The sequence below is a fragment of the Mya arenaria genome, chromosome 13 (assembly GCF_026914265.1).
Source record: "Mya arenaria isolate MELC-2E11 chromosome 13, ASM2691426v1".
NCBI lineage: Eukaryota > Metazoa > Mollusca > Bivalvia > Myida > Myidae > Mya > Mya arenaria.
This window is the reverse complement of record NC_069134.1, coordinates 54,849,654-54,862,541: the sequence shown is the minus strand read 5'-3', so window position 1 is coordinate 54,862,541 and position 12,888 is coordinate 54,849,654. Positions and strand designations below refer to the sequence as shown.

Genomic DNA, 12,888 nt, shown 5'->3' with positions numbered 1-12,888 from the left:
TCAGTAGAAGACTCTGCAGAATGTGCACACGCGTCTAACACGATTGCTGTAGGCAAAGACGAATATGCTGCGAATCCTAGCGATCAGTCCTATTACAGCTTTAAAAGCAGCAATACAATGCCGGTCACAGCAATTAAAGTAGATGATTTATACGACGTTGTTTTAGGATCGGAGCATGGTGTTACAATGAAGAAGCAGTTTCAGGTATATCGTCAAATTTTTGCACCCCAAAAGTTTCAACGTCACATTAGGAACCCATGTGCTATTATATTATTAAAAATGTGTACTAAATGCAACAGTTTATTTCGACCCGAATTTTCTTTTATCAATCACTATCATTAAATATTTGGCGTGTATCTATTGAAAGAAAAAAATAAAATATTTATTTAATATCAAAGCTGTAACTTTGCCGAACAACTTTTAAATTGGACATCAAACATACTTTTAAAATAAAAATATATAATTTAAAACAAAAAATGAATTGGTGACCATTCCTGTATGAAAAGATGTAATGCCTGTGCAACATAGTTTTAAGGTTTCATGATGATTTTGATTGTGTTTCCCCAAGTTCCCCCAAAACACACGCACGCACATGCACCCCCCCCCCCACACACACACGCTACAATTCGCATAGAGTAATGCATTATTTAAATGAAAAGGAAACCTATACAAACTTGGCCAAGAAACTTATGGAAATATGACGCAATCGAGAGGTGAGTATGACTTCAAGCATATCACCCACCTTTTTAAATGCTCTAACGTTATAATACTAGCTTATTGAAATACTGTATTCTAGCTCATTGTAACATCTTAATAGTTAATATTTGCGCCTCAAGCATTGTAATAACAATAGGAAATGCATAAGCCTCCCTAAAGTTAAAATGGAAATATATTTAAGAATAATTGAATAACATAACCAAATTGTTCTTCAGTAAAGTGATGCCGTTAAACTAGTCAGGTGCTTACCAAAATGAAGTGTTTTTTTTTCAAATTTAGAGATACGTTTATATGTAAATATTCTTCCATTGAGAGTATATATTTCGTGAAATGAACCAAAATCCTATATGGTTCAGTAGATGAAATTTCTCGTTATAATATCGTGAACATACGCCAAGACACCATTAGATTTAATACTGTAGCTGTATACAATTTCCGTTATTCAGTTACATTTGGTTTTCTACATACATTTTCATTCACAAAAAGTAAAGTGTAATGATACCAAGGGTAACATACGGGCTTAAAATTACAGGATTTCCCAAAGGGTTTGAAAGACGACTACAGTGCAGCTATTCAAATACAAAACAAACCAAAAAATAGATATAAACACATTTATCCATGTAAGTGAAATACTTGATGTACGCTGCACTACCCGTAGTAATATAATCATCAATAAATCGTTGCTGAAGTCAAAGTACAACTATTTGTTCTTGTAGTTAAATATATAATATACAATACATAAGAGTAAATAAGCATTCACTTGTATTTATACATAATATCAGCCATATTCAAAGATAAAACCGTTCATCATCGTAAATTGTTTGCAGATGATGACACACGAGTTATTCTTCCAACAGATGAACGACACTCAGATTACATTAACGCTAGTTTCATACATGTATGTATTACAGAGCTAACAATACAAACGCATTTAATACATACATTAATTAGTATTTATCTCTTGATGTTTTCTCGGTGTTTTAAATTAATTGTCTGTAGTTGTTTTCACAGTTGCTCTATATAGTTGATCTATTTTAGGGTTATAACAAGACACGTGCCTTCATTGCGTCACAAGGTAAACTAAGGCCTAAACAGCGTCCGAGTAATTGAGTAATATATAAAAGAAAAGTTGTACAGCTTACTCTTCAACGCGTTACTGTACTTTTGTTTTCATTCACGAGGAAGGCTTTTGTTTTTACAAAGTAAATGATTAATAAAGAAACCCTGAGCAGACTCACTTAAAATGTATGTATGATGTATTGTGTCGACCTGTAATACTCGAAGAGTGATACAGCCTGTATGTTGAAGGCCCTACGGACGAGATGCTTGTGGATTTCTGGAGGATGGCGTGGCATCTTGGCTGCGGTAAGATAGTCATGCTTACCAACTTGGAAGAGGAAAAAAAGGTTTGTTTTTAGCACTTTAAATTTGTATTTAAAACAAACACGAAATGACCCACCTTGTACACACCCGAAAGTGAAAAACAATTTATCAGACTTCTTCTCTCTTTTCAGTTTGTGTTTTTCTATTGATAAGGGTGCATAAGAATACAACACCAAAACCATTATAGTCTCTGTTATAGACAATACAAATGGACAAAAAACGGTTGCATTTGCAATATATATAAAACAATGTTATTGGAAAAATTTAGTGATGACTCCCAAATCCCCCTATTAAAGGATAAAACCGGTATGTGTAATGTCAATTAAGCTGCTTATATTTTAGTGATTTTTTCCATTCCTTTCAGATGAAATGTGTACAGTACTGGCCAGACGACGAATGCAAAGAATACGAAGACTTCTTAATAACAAATCGAGGGACTGAGTATTTTTCGGACTTCATCATCAGGAAATTATCCATACAGAAAGTAAAATATTAAATTATCAATCAGCAAAACAACTGCGGGTTTTTATACCTAGATGTTTCATTGGTAAAATATAACAGCCGCATTCCTGCTTGATTTTCCGTGAACATTTTGCTTGTTATAAGTGAATAAATAAGCTTATACTTACGTTCAATAACATAAATATTCTGCATTTCATCTAAGTTATTGGTAATCTTATATACGCATTCGTATACGAGTATGTGGATATTTGTTCCAAAACATTCCATATTTAGACAACTTTTGTTTCAGAGTTTTTTTAAAAGTTTTCATACATATGGGGAAGAAAGAAAATTGATCCATTTTCATTTCACTGCTTGGCAAGATAAAAGTGTGCCAACGTATGCTTCGTCGCTTGTTCATTTCCGTCATAAAGTGGAAACCGCAATCGTTAAAGAAAATGGTCCAGTTATTGTACACTGCAGGTTTGTAAGATAATGCATTACATATACCGTTTAGAGGAATTTTATTTGTGATAAAAATATGTAAAGAGGGTTTACTAACCATTCTTACTTAACGATAACAGATGTACAGTAAGGGGCATGCATTTCGTCTTGATTGATGAATTTAAATAATAACACTGAAATGTTCATGTTTTATGTTGCTGTTTCTCAAATGCAAAAAACTAAAATTTAACAAAAAACACAGCCTTATTTTGATCATTTTGACCTTATGTATGTATAATGTTCACAAATAAAGATCTTAAAAAGCAACATTATTTTGTATTCGACTAAAATAGTATTAAAGCAAGTTGCATGATTGTGTATAGTCACTAACGAATGTTCAAGCAACTGTAACTGGCTAATAAATTTAACTAAAACTGACTGTGCGATTTAAATGTCACCCGTTTGCTACATATATTATTTTAATATATATGTTTCCAGTACCGGTGTCGGACGGACGGGAACATTTATTGCTTTGAATGTTCTATCTGAACAAGCCGCCACGGAGGGATATGTAGACCCAGTGGGCTGTGTGAGCAATCTGAGGAAACAGAGGGTCGACATGGTCCAAACGGCGGTAAGGATAAGACGAGATAAGATAATGGCAATAAAGGTAAAATAATTCGGAAAACGGTGTTTAAAATTCCTTTACTATATACCAATAAGTATAACATAATCAAAGCTACCTGTTTCAGTTTGTTTTCCTACTAAAGGGCATATATAACTTTAAAAGTTTCCAACAAATTGCATACAAGTCTAAAGATTTAAAAAGTTTTCGCTTTTTACACAGGAACAGTACATTTTTCTGCACTTGGCGCTTTTGGAGACGTTGATGTTGTCCACATCGGCTCTTCCCTCGTCAAGGTTCCTGGAAGCGTATGATGAACTTCTGGCCTTCGATAAGACCCAGAGGACCCGGGAGATTGATGTCGAGTTTTCTGTGTGTCAGAAATTTTGAATATGTTTTTTTTTTGCTTTTTAAGACATTTGACGTACATGTTTGCAATTGTATAAATTGTCGCATGAAATTTTGTGTGTGATTTTTCGTTTCTGGAATGATATGGTACTGCAACCGTTTTTCGCATACTATGTTTTGTTATCAAAGGTCCATTTACGATTTAAAGTTGATATTGTCTTTATACTTTGTACAGCGAATGAAGAAAATGTCTCCCGTGATTGATGAATGTCAATACGTGAGCGCAAAAGAACTAAGGAACAGGAATAAGAATCGGTATTCAAACATTCTCCCAGGTAATTTATATGTGATTTATTTCTATTCATCAAAATAATTCAGTGAAATGAGTAATAACTTATAAGCTTTTTAATACAAAAGCTGATTAGTAGTTTCTTCAAAATTGATTGTTTTACAGCCGCTGAGCAAATGCCGTACTTGACTCCTTCTGGAAAGAGATCTGAGCCTGAATACGTCAACGCTGTATTCTTACCGGTATGTTTTACCGATATTAACAAAGAAACATATTGAAAACATATTTCTTTAGAATGCAATCGCCTAATTGTTTATTAAAATATTATCGTTAACATTGACACAACTGTTGGACACGTTCTGTGGCACAAAAGCTGTTATTTAATTCCAATTCTTTTAATATAATACTTTTAAAATGGATTTCATTTAACGGTTTAAGCAGTATGGTATTCTTATGATAAACAGTACATCATGAATGAGAAAATTTCAATAGACAACGTTAAAACATTATCACGTTTATATGATTCGGCCAAATGGTTCGATCAAGAATGTAGAAATACTAAAAACTTGTACAAAAATGCTCTACATATTTATAATAATTCACATAGAGATATAGATAGATTAGAACTGTGTAGATTGAAACGAGTGTATAAAACTACTGTGTCAAAGAAACGCAGAGCTTTTAAATTTAAACGCTGTAAAGAGTTTGAAAATTTGAAACGTAATAAACCTAAAGATTTTTGGAGATATTTCCATTCACAAAAGTCAAGTAATACGAATTTAAATGTACCCTTGGAAGATTTTAAAAATCATTTCGAGCAGATGTTTGCGGATATTACCCATGAAATAAATGAGGAGGCTGAAATTTTTAATAACAACCATGATTTCAATGATTTTAGTACTGTTTTTGGTGACCTAGATCACCAAATAACATACGATGAGGTTTGTAAAGCTATAAAATTGCTTAAGAAGAATAAATCACCTGGAGAAGATAAATTGCTAAATGAGTATTTTATAGAAGCATGTGACATATTGGGAATATATATTACAGAAATTTTTAATATTATTTTAAACTCTGGGAATTTTCCAGTCGCCTGGACTAAGGGTATAATCGTACCATTACATAAGAAAGGTGATAAATCGGATGTTAAAAATTATAGAGGTATAACATTGTTAAGCAATTTTGCAAAACTTTTTACATGTGTACTTAATCAGCGAATAACTAAATGGGTTTTTTAATATAGCAGTAGGCTTAAGGCAAGGAGAGATACTTTCCCCGATTATGTTTTCATTATTTGTGGAAGACTTAGAATTGTATTTACAAAATAGAAATGATTGTGGTTTAGCTTTACGTGATATTTCTTTGATTTTATTGTTATTTGCTGATGACATGGTTGTTCTTGGTGAAACCCCGGAAGACTTACAATTGTCGTTAAACCGTTTATATAGTTATTGTAATACCTGGGGCTTAGAGGTCAATATTGCTAAAACTAAAATTGTAATTTTTCGCAAAAGAGGTGGCACAAAACGTAATGAAAAATGGTTGTATGCAAACGAAGATGTTGACGTTGTAAATGATTTTAACTATCTAGGAGTAACTTTAAATTATACTGGCAATTTTAGCCTTAATACCCAAACATTATATGGTAAAGGTTTAAAAGCAGTAAACACATTGCTGTAAAATCTTAAAAAGTATGAATGTAAACCTAGGGTAGCTTTGCAATTATTTAATGACTTTGTTTCATCTATAATTGCATACGGGTGTGAAATTTGGGGATTTACAAAGTCTACACAGCTAGAAAAGATACATTTAAAATTTTGCAAAGCCGTACTAGGCGTCAGACAATCGTCTTCAAATGTTTCTGTTTACGGTGAATTGGGTAGATACCCATTGTATATAAATAGATATGTACGTATTGTAAAATACTGGTTCAAACTTAAGAAAAGTGACAATATAATTACTCAATCCGTCATAGAAGACGCAATGTTGAATATTAATAACAATCAGGATAATTGGTTCAATAAGGTTAAGAACCTTCTCACCAGATATGGCTTCTATGATGTATGGTGTAATGATACACAGTTAAACGAAAACCAGTTCATTTCTATTTCTAAACAGCGTCTGATAGACGAATATTTACAACAATGGCATGGAAGTGTTAATGAAAATGGTGTCTTAATAGTTTATAGAGTACTTAAAACTGCATTCGAGTTTGAATCCTATTTAGACAATATTGTGTCAAGAAATCTTAGAATTGCTATCACAAAAATACGTATATGTTCGCATAATTTAAGAGTTCATACTGGCAGATATGATAGATTAGAACGCCACTTACGTCTTTGTCAAGTATGTGACTCGAACGAAGTAGAAGACGAATTTCATTTTATATTTAAGTGTACACCTTATGTCCAATTAAGACAAACTTATATTAAAGGTTATTATAGAATAAGATCTAGTATGTTTAAACTTGTGCAACTTCTTAATACACAAAATACATCTGAAACATTTAGGTTAAGCAAATATATATCGGAAGCATTTAAGGTGCGTTCTACTTTATTAATGAATCAATAATTATAAGCCTTGATACACATTTTTATCTCAAGCAGTGGTATGCTTTGTTAACATTTATAACCATTGGTTACGATTTATGTTGATATATACTATGTGAGTCTGTTTTATTGTTAGAAATTGATCAATTGTATCATTTGTTCCAACATATACTAGTATATAAAAAGCAAACTATTGGTTATTGTATTGTATACTATTATAGTTTGATTGATTCGTGTTTTCTATTCCAGTTCATCCTTAAAAATAGATTAATTATAATATTTATTTAATATTTCACACTACATTGTATAATTGTAATTGTAATTTATAAAATATGTACAGTGGAAACTCACTAAACCGGACAAGGTCCGGACTGGGCAAAATTTCCGGTTTAGTGAGGATTCCGGTTTAGTGAGGATATGATGTACGGAGTAAGTTTACTCAAAATATTAACTGAGTTATCCTTTTAAGGGAAGTTGATTTAATGCTTGTTAAGTATGTTTGATAGTTTAATTAACGCACCGCTCTAATTTGATTCAATCTTAGAAGTCTTTAGATAAAACAACCCTCCAAAATGATCACTTGATAAGCGTTTCTAGTTCTTTATTTTCAGCAACAAACAAATTAATGTTGCAATCAATTTTCTTTTCACAAGTTTGATTATCGTTTGATTATCGCGCGGCAGTCAATCCACAGCGCAATCATCATTATCGATTATCGAGTTAACACAACATCACAGGTGCAATATTTAACGACGCACCGTCTGTCAAAACAAAGTGACACGCGATTCGCGAATTCCTAATACACAAAAACATTTTGACATGTTTGGACAAATATACGTCCGGTTTTGTGAAGTAAAATTACGTTGATAACGAACAAATTTTCTCGATTTTTTGTCCGGTATCCGGAATTCCGAGGTTCCGGTTTTGTAGGGATTATTTTACATTGAAAATAGAAGGGGGAAATCGGGACTCTGGGAAAATTCCGGTATCCCGAGGATTCCGGTTTTGTGGAGATCCGGTTTAGTGAGTTTCCACTGTATATGAAACACAAAAAACTGTATAGTTTACGTGTAATAAAAATTATGTTCTGTTCTGTTCTATGATATATATTTAGGGCTACAAAAAGAAGGGAGCGTTCATCGTCACCCAGACACCACTAGAGGTGACCAAGACCGACTTCTGGAGGTTGGTGGTAGAACACGATGTCCATACAATCGTCATGATGAACAACAAGAGTGAGATGAAGGTGGGAACGATTTGATATACTTTAACATTATTTATTCTGTTTAGGACTGAAAAGGTATCATGTGTTTTATATTGATTTTGTTAAAACGACAATAATTTTGTGTCTAAAATCATGTCAAAAAGAAACAAAAACATTGTCACTGGGAAATGAAACTACTTTGGATGACTTAAATTTGTATTGCTAGTTTGTCCACTTTGCAATTAACTTTTATTTTATGGCTTTTAATTTAATATACCAATTCATATTGGGTAGATTGTGATGTGAGATAGTTCCCTTGCTGGGGATAGAACCAACAACAACCGGGGAAAGAGGCTGACACTCATATGGCATTTGGCTCATTGTGCCTCAATACAAGGTCCTAGTGAATTTTTGAAACTTGACTGGCTCTTGTTGTTTCATAGCATTAATTCTTTGAATTGCCTTACCCTTTTTTACAACGCTCTGTCGATTTTAGGAAGATGAAGTATATTGGCCTGAAAATGAGGATTCGGAAAAATATGAAAACATGACGATTACCAAGACAGGCCAGGTTCGCGAGAAAGGATTGAGAAAGATAACGTTTGACTTGATACGGTTTGGACAGGTGATGTGTTCTCTTTTTTAAAAATGATTAATCACTCCTCCTTCTCCTCCTCCTCCCCTGCAACCACCACATCATCGTCATCAATATCATCTTAATCCATATCAATCAATTTCATCATCATCAATATAATCATCATCAATATAATCATCAGCAAAAGCAGCAGCAGCAGCGGCAACATCATAATTTACATATTTACCATAAACAATGATTAATTTATTTAAGATACGCATATTGAAACTCAGATGGAAATGTGTAAAGTGGAGGAAGCGAACGGAAAATATGCTGATGAAGTAAAAAAGCAAACCAATTCTAATAAGTAAACGTTGTTTGTTCCAGACACGAAAAATTCAGCAAATACAATTTGAAGGTTGGCCGGATGTTTCAGCGTTGCCTTCTTCTCCCAAAGATGTTTTAAACCTCTATGATGCAGTGCAGTACTGGCAACATCAATCAGGAAACAACCCTGTTCTTGTGCATTGCATGTAAGTGAATGCACTTCATTGCTCTTAAGATATAGAAAACCCTTATATTGTTTTGTTATCAAAATTGATTTTTAAAATAGGGAAGTTTTTAACGCGGTAACTCATAGATTATAACTCCTTTAACTGTAGTTATGTCACAAGTGCCTTTGAGAACTTTCAAGTATGCATTGTTTTATAAAAGTTTACTTATAATGTTTAAGGCGTGCTGCTGCAGTCGCTGCCAACTTAAAATGAAGAGCTTCTTTCTTTTGCGTGGGGTTTGAAGCTTAAACTGATGATAAAAATAGTTTTCCTTATTATTGTTTTGCCGCAAACTAAACAAAAGCAATTGTTCTCAATGATGCATAAACGAAATTTTTTGTTGTCATCAATTATAGTATATTAGATTGGTTTAAAATAAATTCCAAGTGAACAAATTATATAACTTTGCTGTCCCAATCAGAGGTGGCAGTACCGAACAGAGATAGCAAAAATCTCTAAGACCGTTTTTCTTACCTTCCCCAATAAAACTTAAATCAAGTAGTTAAGCCAAAAAGGAATCGGAAACCTGCGCTCGTTTGCAGATGAAGGCGCTGAAAACGTTGGAAGGCTGTAGACGACAAGACCTAACTTTTTTACAATTCTGTTCACAGGCAAAAAAAAATGAATTAAAAAAATCTATTGAGTGGCCCCAAATTGGTACCGATTAGTCCTTGTCGTTACCTAAAGGTTATGCAAATTGAAGATTTTTAATACAATAAGGCTTTGCTTTCATCTCGCAAGTTTATTGGTTGTTTAAAGTTAATTAAATGAAACCCGATATTGGCTAAAGACGTTTTGCGTATGTGTAAAAAGTAAAGTATGGACGGGTCGTTTAGTTAACACATTTCCATGTTCTGCAAAATAATCTATCAGTATCTATTCCCCTTGGCCCTCACAGATGTATTTAAGAGTTGTCGGCGTGCTTTAAGATTCACATTAACGATGCAATCTTATGAACGTATTTGGATAAAGTGGTATGTTTATTCGCACTATTTTAAACCACATAACACCATACGTCCCATTTTGTAACCTCCGTGCATTATGTTTTGAACATATCTTTTAACAAAGTTGATCTGACGATACGTTTTTTCAATTTGCGGTACAGCCTAATAATCAACGGTTTTCGAAAATTCAAACATTTTATCCCCAGTTATTGTTGAAGCTTTTGTTATAAATTTTATCATTATAACAATTGGACATGTAAAGTATAAGCATTGTATTATCATTGATCGCGAAAGCCATTTGTTTCGTGTGTCCATGCAGGAGGACGCAATTGCAAAATTTCCAAGAACATTCAGAGGTGCGGTTTGCTTTTTGTTTTCTTAGCGGTCGTTGAGAAAAGACACATTCTTGTTCATTATTTCGATGATTAATCGTTTTGACACACTACGGACGAAGCAGACAGAACCGGTAATGTTGTGTCAGCATTCTTGGAGATCAAAAACCCTTACTTGTCTGTTGTATAGATGATTAATCCCTACTTCTACACTCTCAGGAACGGAGCAGACAGAAGCGGCTTGTTCTGTGTTGCGTCAGCAGTCTTGGAAAGGCTGAAGATTGAACAAGACGTTGCTATTAGCCAGGTCATCAAAGAGATGAGGAACTACAGGGAACAGATTATTCCCTCTGTGGTGTGTATATACCTTTATACAGTACGCCTAACGATGCTATTAAACATCAAGCCTGGCAATATAATAATTAAATTACTTCCATTCAACATAAAGCTATTTTATAAACAAAATGTTCGTTTCATGCTGTGCTTTCGAATTCGCCTCAAACTTAAACACAATAAGTAAACAAATTAAACATGTCTTCGTGAAAAAGTCAGTGTTTTAGACTTCAAAAGACAGTGAGACATATTATCAAAAATAACACAATTTGTCTTCCAGGACCAGTTTCAGTTTGTGCATGAAGTAGTCAAGGAATACATTCTACTCAATGAAACATACTCCAATTTCACCAATTGAGGTCGACGGGCTATCAATCAATGGGACATTAATATGGCAACCATGGGGTTGTTTTGTTTTATTTATACGTGGATATTGGGAATGTTAATGTTGTTTAAATAGAGTACCACTTCTATGTGTATTTTTATAGTTATTACATACTCGATTACTATATGAACATTTGAAGTAGGTGTGCGTATGTATGATATTTGCAAACAGTGGTGAATGAAGCTAAAGCTAAAAGGGAGTCATTTTCCCATATTGTATTTGTTGAGGTTTGATTTTCGTTGTCATAAAATGCGCCTTTTCCGAGTGTTTGTACATAAAGTCTTTCCGTGTTCGCAAAGCGAGAAATATAAGTGTTCACACTACACAATAAGTACCTTTCAAGTACAGATGCATCTTTGACTGTTGTGACACATTATGTCTTAGAGAGTTCGCGTATAGTTCGTATCCATTTTTTATGCTTTAAAGTGTTTAAATCGGAAATCAGTTTACTATTTTACAACAGTTATAAGTACACATTGTTATTAACTAAACCCTATTTGGTTTCTTAAATAAAATGTGTAATGAGCAAAACGTAGCTACGAAAGTACTTTAAAAATTAGCGTACATTTTATAGCATATAAATAAATATGGTTTACAGAGAACAGTCCAGAATTAAGAAGCATTGTCGACAACTGTGTCTCAATGGTTCTGATTTGGCAGCGGTTCTGAAAAGGCAATCGGTTTACAAGTGCTACAAAAATTAGCCACTTTTTATTTTATATAATGCCGAGTAGACGTAGCCTATATCTAATTAGAACAATGATATTATTCAACAATGTTGGTGGTTACCTTTAATTCTGAATAAGAGTGACTATTTAGGTAAGCGTGACGCCGTCAGCGAATATGCATCATGTGGAGGGAAAAGTAATATTTACATTTCTTTGCAAAGTGGTGTGCCTAGGAAGCAACCAGTAGTGGTTATTTTGAAATGTCTTTGAAAAGCCTCACCAATTCAATTATAATACTCATACGCATCACAAACAAGTTTACTAATAGATCAATCTAATTTTTCGTGATGACGTGACTTCCTCCACAGGACTTTTTCGCTCATAACGTCAAAAGTTTGTATTTAATGTATATAATATTTCTATAATGGTATATCTAAATATGCTTAATAAATACTTTTATTCTATATTATTCCGTTACTATGTATCTTGGGCTAGGTATATGTAAAAATCATGTTTTTCCGCCACTGAATATTATGCCTCAGCCATAATTGTGTTACTATCTATGGAATATCAATTGACATTTCCTGTATGGTAAGTTTGGGACGTCGCAGATGTAAAAGGTTAATTTATTGGATTCATAAAAGAATATATGGGATGAATTCTGGAGTGGAGTTATGATGCCCAAAGTTAGGAGTTGATTACATCTATGTTCGGGGAAAGATTTGTGAATATACGCTGTTATGCCGCTAATTTATTTTTCATTAATTTTGTAAAATTCATTTAGCACTCTGTTTTGATATGACTATGATTGTTTTAGCAAATATCTTTTCTTCAGCGATTTACATTTAAAACACGTGGCATTCAGATACGTAATTTTATAATGGACAAACATTGTAAAGAAGTTATAGTTCAAAGCGAAAGAGGTCAATCGTCAAATATTGAAAAAAGCTACAAAACATAACATTAATCGTAAACAATCATTATAAGATGCATATATTTCATAAGAGGATGTTTTATAACGCAAGTAGTTTTAAGGTCGATTTGTATTGGGACTATAGTGGTGGAGGTGGCGGACAATATTGTGCGCGTGTTCTACGG

The 12,888-nt window shown here is 33.3% G+C and overlaps 1 protein-coding gene across 2 annotated transcripts in view; it reads left to right on the top strand.

Annotated features, from left to right (window-relative positions):
• LOC128212882 (receptor-type tyrosine-protein phosphatase mu-like) overlaps nucleotides 1-12,254 on the top strand; it is a 14,707-nt gene extending 2,453 nt beyond the window's left edge. Inside the window, exons 5-20 of one of the 2 annotated variants that reach the window (XM_052918271.1) lie at nucleotides 8-204; nucleotides 1,250-1,337; nucleotides 1,545-1,615; nucleotides 1,756-1,792; nucleotides 2,026-2,123; nucleotides 2,465-2,584; nucleotides 2,852-3,024; nucleotides 3,484-3,619; nucleotides 3,833-3,982; nucleotides 4,194-4,293; nucleotides 4,413-4,489; nucleotides 7,911-8,042; nucleotides 8,497-8,625; nucleotides 8,962-9,107; nucleotides 10,624-10,759; nucleotides 11,018-12,254. In XM_052918271.1, coding sequence (XP_052774231.1) covers nucleotides 8-204; nucleotides 1,250-1,337; nucleotides 1,545-1,615; nucleotides 1,756-1,792; nucleotides 2,026-2,123; nucleotides 2,465-2,584; nucleotides 2,852-3,024; nucleotides 3,484-3,619; nucleotides 3,833-3,982; nucleotides 4,194-4,293; nucleotides 4,413-4,489; nucleotides 7,911-8,042; nucleotides 8,497-8,625; nucleotides 8,962-9,107; nucleotides 10,624-10,759; nucleotides 11,018-11,095 — 1,868 coding nt within the window. In that variant the 3' untranslated portion in view covers nucleotides 11,096-12,254. Of the gene's footprint in view, nucleotides 1-4; nucleotides 205-1,249; nucleotides 1,338-1,544; nucleotides 1,616-1,755; nucleotides 1,793-2,025; nucleotides 2,124-2,464; nucleotides 2,585-2,851; nucleotides 3,025-3,483; nucleotides 3,620-3,832; nucleotides 3,983-4,193; nucleotides 4,294-4,412; nucleotides 4,490-7,910; nucleotides 8,043-8,496; nucleotides 8,626-8,961; nucleotides 9,108-10,623; nucleotides 10,760-11,017 lie in introns of both variants that reach the window. The other variant, XM_052918269.1, reaches the window with a different exon arrangement.
• Nucleotides 12,255-12,888: the final 634 nt, after the last annotated feature.